Source organism: Carassius gibelio, chromosome B20 (assembly GCF_023724105.1).
Source record: "Carassius gibelio isolate Cgi1373 ecotype wild population from Czech Republic chromosome B20, carGib1.2-hapl.c, whole genome shotgun sequence".
Taxonomy (NCBI): domain Eukaryota; kingdom Metazoa; phylum Chordata; class Actinopteri; order Cypriniformes; family Cyprinidae; genus Carassius; species Carassius gibelio.
In genome coordinates, this window is record NC_068415.1 from 25,778,659 (window position 1) to 25,788,072 (window position 9,414).

The following is a 9,414-nucleotide window of genomic DNA, read 5'->3' on the forward strand; positions in this document are numbered from 1 at the left end:
CTCCCCAGCCTGAGGAGAACACCTAGCATTCCGCCAGAGATTTATGAGGGAACAATGTTTCCAAATTAATACATACTAAAAATCTAAATAATCTGGACTGAGACTGGGTGTTTTCATCTATATTTGTTAATATTGCAAACAGTCACTTGACAAAATAAAAATAAAAACATTTATTACCCTGGTAATACCTATACAATTGTGCAAAGATGTTCATTTACAATAGTTCTTACTACAAGCAAACCTAGAAGCTCTTTGTGCAACATAATGAAATCATGTGAAATTATTTCCCAGCAAAACTGTACATTGCGCAATCTACTCTGATCACCGTTCACTTTTTTATTAATCCATCAATGTACTGAGCCACAAATGCATGTAGGATGGTACAAAAAAATTAAACATTTAAATCAACATCTTTGTAGGCACAGTCAGATTTTATTATTCCAGTGAAGCTTGAGATGTTCATTGGAACATCTAAAAATGGCGTGGAAATGAGAGGAGAGGAGCACAGCTTCTGCCTAAAACACACAGTTCAAGATGTAAAACCTGTTTGATTACAACATAAGGCACCTGCCAAACTCAAACTCGAAGAATATCCACACATATTTGGCTAAAGGAAATGTCATGGAGAAACAGTTTTAATGCTTTATTAAGTGTGTATATATATATATATATATATATATATATATATATATATATATATATATATATATATATATATATATATATATACACAGACCTTTCACTGGGGAGGCGGTTTGTAGAGACGCCTCTTCTGCTGCCCGCAGCAGTCCCAGGATCTTGCACTTCTTGCTGAAATCAGAGTCGTCAGAGTTTCTGATGTGCTACAAAGACTACCGAGGAACACAGGAAAGAGCAATGGTGAGAAAACAACCCCTTTGTTTAATTTAAAAATATGAGCTTGAACTAGTTTGAAAAACTTTTTGCACAAAGTAAACATGGTCAGTATCACAAATTTGCTGATGTCCTGTCAGTGATCTAGATATTAGAGAGACTGATGAATCTAGTATTCATTTTATGTCAAAAATATATTGATTTGTTATTGAGACCTTTGGAGCCCACTATGTATAAATGCTGTGACTAATTTGGATTTATTTTAAAGGTTTTTTTTTTTTTTTTTTTTTTTTTTACGTGTCGACATGGTCTTGTGGTGTCTGTACAAATATTCCATGTGTATGCATGATAATTGCTCGTTGCTTGACACTTGACACTTTTATTTTGTCTGCAATGTTTGCTACAAAAGCTGTCTTCTTGAGTTAACTTTGGGGGAAGAAAGCATCTGCTGATGGAACAAATATAGGGTGAATTCAGTTAATTAGGACTGTGGCGAGTGGGGCGGGGCCGAGAGGCGTGGGAACGAGGAGTGAGGCCAGGTGTAGTGATTGGAGATGACCTACACCTGCGCCCCACCGCCAGTATCGAGTCCCAAGTAGGAGATGGAAGGATATAAAACTGGAGTGACGACCGTGAAGAACGAGAGAGGACCAGGCCTGGGACATTAATTTATGTGTTTGCTTTTTATTTGTGCGCGTCAGTCGCCGTGAGGGGCTGACGCGCTGTTTTGTTTATTTTTGATTATTAAAATGTTTTGATTGTCCGCCGGTTCCCGCCTCCTTCTTCCCGATGTATATGGAGTTCAAATATCGTTACAGTGGTGCCGAAACCCGGGAGAAGGAGGGACGCGCTGCTGAAGATCCCTCACGCTGTGGTGAATCCGTGGTGCCCTCGAGCAGGCGAAGTATGTTCCGCCATGGACGCTCGAGGCGGTGGGCTGGAGCGAGTTGCCGGGGACGGGCGAGCTCGCTGCCGGCCGCCCACGATATGGAGGGGCGGCTGCCGTCCGTGAGGGAGCGGAGGAGTCGGCGCCGTTCGCCAGGGGGCCGGAGCCTGCCGCCTCCGTGACGGAATCCGGAGGGGCAGGGAACGGGGGACTCCTGCCGCTGCCCAAAATCGGAGGAGCCGTCGCCGTGTCGTGCCGTCCGCCGAGGGCCGTCCAGTGCCACCGCCGGGCACCGCGGAGGAGATCACCCAGCCGGTGGAGGGCCGAGCAGCAGTGCGTCTGGGAACCGGAATTCTCTCGTCCCTGTCGCTCCTCCTTCCATCTCCTTTTCTCTCGCCTCGTCTGTCCTACCCCCAGGTTCCCGCAGGTGCCCGTGAGCGGTCCCCCCCGGAGGGAAGGGGGGGGGGGGGGGGAGTAGAGCGCAGTCTCGAGGGTCAGAGCGAAATTGTTGAATAAAGTCATTATTTTTGTTTTCTTCATGTAAAAAAAGTATTCTCGTCACTTCACAACATTATGTTTGAACCACTGATGACAGATTGACTACTCTGACAACTACTTTCATACTTTTCTGGACCTTGACAGTGTAAGTTACTCGGCAGTCTATGGGACAGTCACAAGCCTCCTGGTTTTCATCCAAAATTGTGTTCCGAAGACGTACAGAGCTTTTACAGGTTTGGAACAACATGGGGGTAAGTGATTGATTAATTGTATTTTTGGTGTGGAGTGAAAAAAAAAAGTTTTTAAAGATTATTATTGCAGAAAACACTAAATATGCACAAGGTGCACATATTGTAAATGTTTTTACAATTATGAAGTTCTGATTCCACTGCTTTTTAACAGCTGTACGCTGAAAAAAAAAAATTTAAACAAAGAAACATTTCAATTAAACCTTAAGTAGGACTTAAAACACTGCAATAATCTTTGTTTAAAACTTTGAAAATGTATTATTCTACAGTAAAGCTAGAGATTAATATTCTCACTAGATAATGAATTTCAGTACTCCTGAAAAAATTAAAACAAGGATGTGTTAAATAGTTAAGAAGTGATAGCAAAGATGTATATTGTTACAAAAAAAAAAAAACTTTTGAAATGTTTTACATATAATAAACCTAGAATATATGAAAGTTTCACTTTTGGAAATAATTTATAGAAAAAATAACTTTTTCATGCTATTCTAATTTTTGAGATGCTATATATATATATATATATATATATATATATATATATATATATATATATATATATATATATATATATACACACACACACACACACACACACACCAGAAAGATGTTATTTACTTATTTACTGAGAATAAGCAAGAATGAACCAAAACCAAGTGTTTCTGATTAAGTGTTTTTGTTATAAAACCTGATAAATCAAACAATAAATTAATCAAATGATTAAAATAATGAAAAGAGAGATGTCAAAGGTCCTTGAAAGCTGAAGGGTGTACTTTTCATTGATAAAGTACTTGCCTCTAATTACCTCTTTTAATAAATTAAAATGAAATATGTATTTACAGTAGTGACACCATGTTCTCTGTAGTGACATCAGTTACAGCGAGACCCGAGTAGAATGTGAAATATCATGTTCACAGTTTCTCAATACATTTTATGTAAATCAAATTGAGTCAACAGGGTTCATCTTTGGGAGAATGTTTGTTTGTGGAGCTCTGCTTCTCAGTGTCAGATTGAGTGAGATATCCCCACTGTCTCAGCAGCGCCCCCCGCTGTCCTGGAGGAGTCAGGAAATACTCTCTCTGTTGAGGGGAGTAGCTCTCCTCTGTGGGAATGATGTCTCTGTAGCTCCAGTCTCGCCAGCGCAAGTTAAAGCGCTCCAGCAGTTCAATCCTGTCCTCCTGTGAACTCACACAGTCTGGAGGATCTTTCTGCTGAAGTTCTTCTCCCACTTGCACATCCTTAAAAACCAGCAGCGCTCGTATAGCAAACCAGCCCCCCAGCCTGGGGTGTATACAAACTCCAAACATCTTCTGTGCAGAAAAAGGATAAAGAGATTTAAAATACAACATACTTGCTGACACCAAACAACATCTTTACATTAGAAAAGACAAAGTTAGAACGAGCAGTATGGCTGGAGTTTGGCAAGTTTAACACAAATAGGTTTGTATGATATATTTCTAGACCATATATACATAGTGCAACATTGTGCTGGGTTAAACTAAAGTTTCCTACACATTCTCAAATGTCTAGACTTCTCCATAATTTTTTTAGATCATACTTGCCATATGATAACCTGTTAAAGTATGTTAGATTCTGACTAATGTATGCATGCTATTATGTTGCCAGATAATTGCTGTATTTAGATACAGCAGCTCACAGAAATTAATGAACAATGAACCTAGAAAAAAATATACAGAATTTGTTCTGTATTTTATTTTACATGAAGTCTCTATTTTAACTGTAAAAGCAGTAATATTGTGAAATAGTATTACAATTTAAAAATAACTTTTCTATTTGAATATATAGTCAAATGCAATTACAGTGTAGGTGGTGTTGAATTTTATCTTTAGCTCCTTGCATTCTCTTATTCAAAGTTTTACTTAACCTGTTGTCTGCATGATATGCAATATTATAGCACATACATTTAGCAGAAAGCTCCTCTTTATAGTATTTTTTTCAGGCTGACTGCTGATATGGACACACACTGATTATTCTCAGGTAAATTATTGTTCAGTGGCATTGTTTTATGTTTAAAAGCATCAAAATCAGTCAAATATTCTGAAAAAAAACAAGAACAAGTATCTTCCAATGGGCTCCAAAAAAGCATATTAATTCAATGAGAAAGGGGGGGGGGGGTTAATCCGTACTTGGATATTTGTTCATGTTTTGAGCAAACTTAATTCATTTTGTTCACTTTCTCAGAAAACAAGACTTCATATCTTTATTATACATATCAAGTGAATGTACCTCGATTTAAAAATGTTTGTATTGGAGACCATTTTTGTGTGTGTATGCACTGACTATGAATGTAAGATCTGCTCTGATTTAAGACCATTTCTAGGCAGTTTAAATATGCAGGACCTGTGTTTATGCTTCAGACTTTAATATATGCTCATGCTGTATATTATGTTACGAGTCTATCCACACAAACGGCATCTAATCAATTGTCACATTCAATGAATTGTATATAAACAATATTTACAGTTCACAGACAATACTGTTAAAGACAAGCAAATCACTGAAAAGACATTGCCAGCAGTTACCATAAGCCTGTGAAATCATTTTGTTGTCTGATTAATCACAGTTAATTAGTTCAAGAGTCTGTCAGCACTGACCCGATCACCCCACAGTGGATTGGGGATATCTGATTTCTGGTAGTAATATGCTGCTCCTGATACGTGGGCCGCCGTCTGAGCAAGAAACTTGGGTCTTCTGGTGGGCAGCATCTCATAATCATAACTGACATCCACAGACTGATCTGGAAAACACTGAATACAAAAAACAGAGAATAAAATGATTGGATAATGCATTCATGTTATGACACCAAAGTAGAAAACTGTGGTTAGAAGGGATACAGTTAAAACTAACTCAATATAGCGCAATTATTCTTACACTACAACAATAATTACTGTTTCTGCATTATTTTAAGTGGTAGGTTTAAAGTTGGGCCAGGTATGGTTAATAAATCACAAGGTAGAGAATGTGAATTAGAGAATTATTGTTAGCTCTTGCAGCACACCAGCGAGACAGAAGAAGAGACTGTGTGAGCGGTGCACTGATCGATGGGGTCTCTGACAGCCTCACAGCGCTGGCTCTGTAAGAAGGGCAGGAAGGAACGCTCAAACATGGACGGTGTGCTCAGGAGCACCAGAGCCAGAGAGTCTGCTGGGTGAGACAACTGATGAGCTCCAGACACCACTGCATTGTACCAGCCCACCTGCAACAAAACACACGCTAACACTAGTGCACACATCCAGAGCTCTGTACACAAGCACGCGTGTTTATGAGGTCTAAACTGTTTCACATTGATCATCTGTCAGTGCACTGGTGATTTTGACGGCTTATGAACAGAACTACAGTTTCACGTGGACAGAACTAACAGGATACATATATGCACCACTGCAATATGAAGACATCGAGTGCTTTCATTATTTAGATTTTGTGTTTGTATTATGCTAGTGGAGTCGGAAATATTACCTTAAAAGGATAAATTTCAAAACCTTGAGCTTTTAACGACTCACGGAAGGTTCCTATGAGATCCTCCACGCGTTCACTGGAGATCGCCATATTGCTGCTGCTTCTAATGATTCTGGGGTTAATGACGCATTTCCGCCGCCCGCTGGAGCGGAGGGTGAAGCGTCGCTCTCTGTTAGTGCAAGGGGAAAAAAATCCCACAGTTATGGAAGTAAAATAATGACAAATGTCGTTTGAAACGAAAAAGCACGTTGAACTGTAAAAAAAAAAAAAAAAAAAAAAAAAAAAAAAACATTGCTTTGACTGTTGCCTTGTATTTTTAGGGATGCAAGTATAAAAAAAATGGAAAGGTTACAAAAGCAAGCAAGCTAATTTTATTTTTATAGCACTTTATTTATAAAGCACTTTTCTAACCAAGTTAATGCAATTCAAAGTGCTTGACAAGGAAACAATAGAAACAGCAATTAGTAAAATTAAAATAATAATTAAAAAGTAAAATAGATAGACCCATTAAGATAAAATTGAATTTTAAAAAAATCAAAATATGAATAGAAATAAATAAAAATACATCATTACAACAAAGCAAAGCACACTATAAAAAGATTTCATAAGATTCTATAGGAAGGCCTGACTAAAAAGATATGTTTTAAATTTAGATTTAAAGCTATTAATGTTTTCAGCACATCTTATGTTCTCTGGAAGATTGTTCCAGAGGTGAGGAGCATAACGGCTAAAAGCAGCATTACCAAATTTTTTAGTTCTACTATAAGATACATTTAAAAGAAAAGAATCTGAAGATCTTAGAGTCCTTCTCGGTTCATATACTGTAATCATATTTGAAAGATAGTCTGGAGCAAGTCCGTGCAATGCCTTATAAACTAATAAAAAAATTTAAAAATCAATTCGAAATCTAATAGGTAACCAGTGTAATGACTTTAATACTGGTGTAATATGATCTCTTTTTTTGACTTTTGTCAATGTTCGAGCAGCAGTGTTTTGGATTAATTGTAATTGGTTAATTGTATTCTTTGGTAGACCTGTAAGAAGGGCATTACAATAGTCAAGTCTGCTAGTAATAAATGCATGCATTAATTTTTCTGTATTGCTCAGAGAGAGAAATGATCTTACTTTAGCAATGTTCTTTAGATGATAAAATGCTGTTTTAGTAATATTGCGTACATGAGCTTTAAAATTAAAATCATAATCAAAGACAACTCCTACGTTTTTTACCACTTGGCTTGGGTTTATTCCGAGTACATTTAGTTTAGGGATCAATTTCTCTCTCTGCGTTTTTGATCCAATAAGCAAAACTTCTGTTTTATCTTGGTTAAGTTGTAAGAAGTTCTGTGACATCCAATCATTTATGTCTTTAATGCAATTTACTAGGGAATCAATTTGTACAGGGTTATCTGGAGACACAGCTACATACAACTGTGTGTCATCTGCATAACTATGAAAAGAGATACCATGCCTCCTGATGAGTTGACCAAGAGGTAACATATATAGATTAAAAAGTAGTGGTCCTAAAACTGATCCCTGAGGAACCCCACATGGTACTTTATAATATTCAGACAAGGTATTATTAATGGATACGACAAATGTAAAAAGGAAAACATACAGGGTGACTGAGGAAGACCTCAAAGCGTCAGGGTAGAAAACTCAAAGCAATTTGCTTTGGAAATAGAAAATGCACTACTAAACAAATGAAAAACAAATCAGCAGAAACAGATTTGACAAAACTGTAAGAAACCAGCTGAATGTAATGGGATATAAATATAGAAAAGCCAAACGAAAACCAGCATTTACTCCTAAAAAGAGGAAAACAAGGTAGGCCTACAGTAGGCTAAAGAGAAGCAGTTATGGAGTGTGGATGATTGGATATAAGTGATAAATCTGCATTGCAGGGAGATGATGCTGGAATGTTTGACTGGTGCTATTCTAATGAAATGTATAAAGATGACCGCCTGAAGAAAGCAACCAAATTTCCCAACTCATTTAGGATAATGGGTCTGCATTTCAGGTAAAGGACGAGGGGAAATGGCAATCCTTACCTCAGGAGTCAATGCACAAGTGTACATAAATATTTTGGACAATTTTTCATTCCATCAATAGAAAAGAAGTTTGGTGATGATGGTGATAATGCATCTTGCCACAGAGCAAAGAGTATTAAAGCTTTTCTTCCGGAAATGCATATCAACTCAATGGCATGGCTAGCAAACAGTTCAGATCTCAATCCGATTGAATATTTATGGTGGAAACAAAGTACTAACTGTATCTTTTGGTAGATGATTCCATATATTTTGAGTCAACATTGAATGATTCCATTTTTGTTTTTTCCTCAACTTGATATGGAAAACAAATTTTCATTAATCAAAAGAGTTTTTTTTTAAGGTATGTTTCACATAACCAGAATGTTGCATTATTAAACAAAAATAGTTTTATGTCTTTGATTCGTTTATTTGTTATGAATTAAAACATTTGGGTAAAAAAAACACTTACAGTAGCCTACATAATGGGAGAGTAGGCTGATTGTTTTTGACTTAAATCAGTTCGTTTTTAAGAATACATTTCAAGCTTTCTGTAGATAGGCTACCCACCTGTTCTTGGGAATGTTTTCAGTGGCATGTTTTATTTTAGTTCCCAGAAGCTTCTGCTAATAGGTAGAATAACATTCTCTAAAAACATTCTAAAAATGTGTATTGATAACAACCTTAGAAAATTATCCTCTGGAATTCTAATAAAGCTTCCCATCACACTAGTTGTGGATTTACATGGCTCAGAAGTCAAATTTTGGTTGAAAGTGAAAACCCAACCTTTATTTGGTGTCAAGCTCCAGTGTATTAAATCAAAAACAGCATTACCAGCTTCCCTTATTATGAACAAGATTGACTTCATTTCTGTCATACATTTTAAAAAATGTGTGGGGTTGGCCAATTATACTCTTTTCATTAAACCAGTATTATTAAGATAAATAAATAAAGCTTTAAGTCTCTCCCTTGTCATGCCCTTTTATTCCAGAATTTCATGAATAGAGTTCTCCCCTTCCATTTCCTGCCAGATTATTCTATTATCATTATACTTCTCACAAGTAAAAAGTACATGATTAACATCTTCTCTGTATTGGCACACTATGCATAAACCATTACCCTTTCCTACTATATGTAAAGTGGTGTTTAGTCCTGTATGTCCTAGTCTAAGTCTGGTATAGACCACTTCTTCCCCTCTGTTTAGACTCTGTGAAGTAACCCTATTCCCTGTCACATTCTTCTGAGATTTATGGTAATGTCTTGCATTAAATTCTGCCTCCCATTCCTTTTGCCATTTTTGTACAATTACTGATTTGATTATGGATTTGGCTTCACCCTTACCCATTGGAACATCAATTCCTATATATTTGTTTTCCAACATTCTTTTTTTTTTTTTTTTTTTGCAATAATAACTGCCTCCTCATTACCTTTG

At 37.0% G+C, this 9,414-nt stretch overlaps 1 protein-coding gene across 1 annotated transcript; it reads right to left on the reverse strand.

The window, feature by feature from the left end:
- Positions 1–3,089: 3,089 nt before the first annotated feature.
- Positions 3,090–6,117, reverse strand: mmachc (metabolism of cobalamin associated C). The gene is made up of 4 exons (XM_052587021.1): positions 5,959–6,117; positions 5,501–5,698; positions 5,097–5,249; positions 3,090–3,791 (listed from the first exon to the last, which is right to left on the reverse strand). The coding sequence occupies exons 1-4, from the start codon at positions 6,046–6,048 to the stop codon at positions 3,432–3,434; spliced, it is 801 nt and encodes a 266-aa protein (XP_052442981.1). The 5' UTR covers positions 6,049–6,117; the 3' UTR covers positions 3,090–3,431.
- Between the last annotated feature and the right edge of the window lie 3,297 nt (positions 6,118–9,414).

Bases quoted from the DNA above. Each gene is read 5' to 3' on its own strand.
- mmachc (XM_052587021.1), bottom strand. From the start codon at position 6,048: ATGGCGATCTCCAGTGAACGCGTGGAGGATCTCATAGGAACCTTCCGT. The intron at 5,699-5,958 runs GTAATATTTCCG...GTTTTGTTGCAG, and splicing joins TTGAAATTTATCCTTTTAAG to GTGGGCTGGTACAATGCAGT. The intron at 5,250-5,500 runs GTGTGCTGCAAG...TTTTGTATTCAG, and splicing joins TCTCTTCTTCTGTCTCGCTG to TGTTTTCCAGATCAGTCTGT.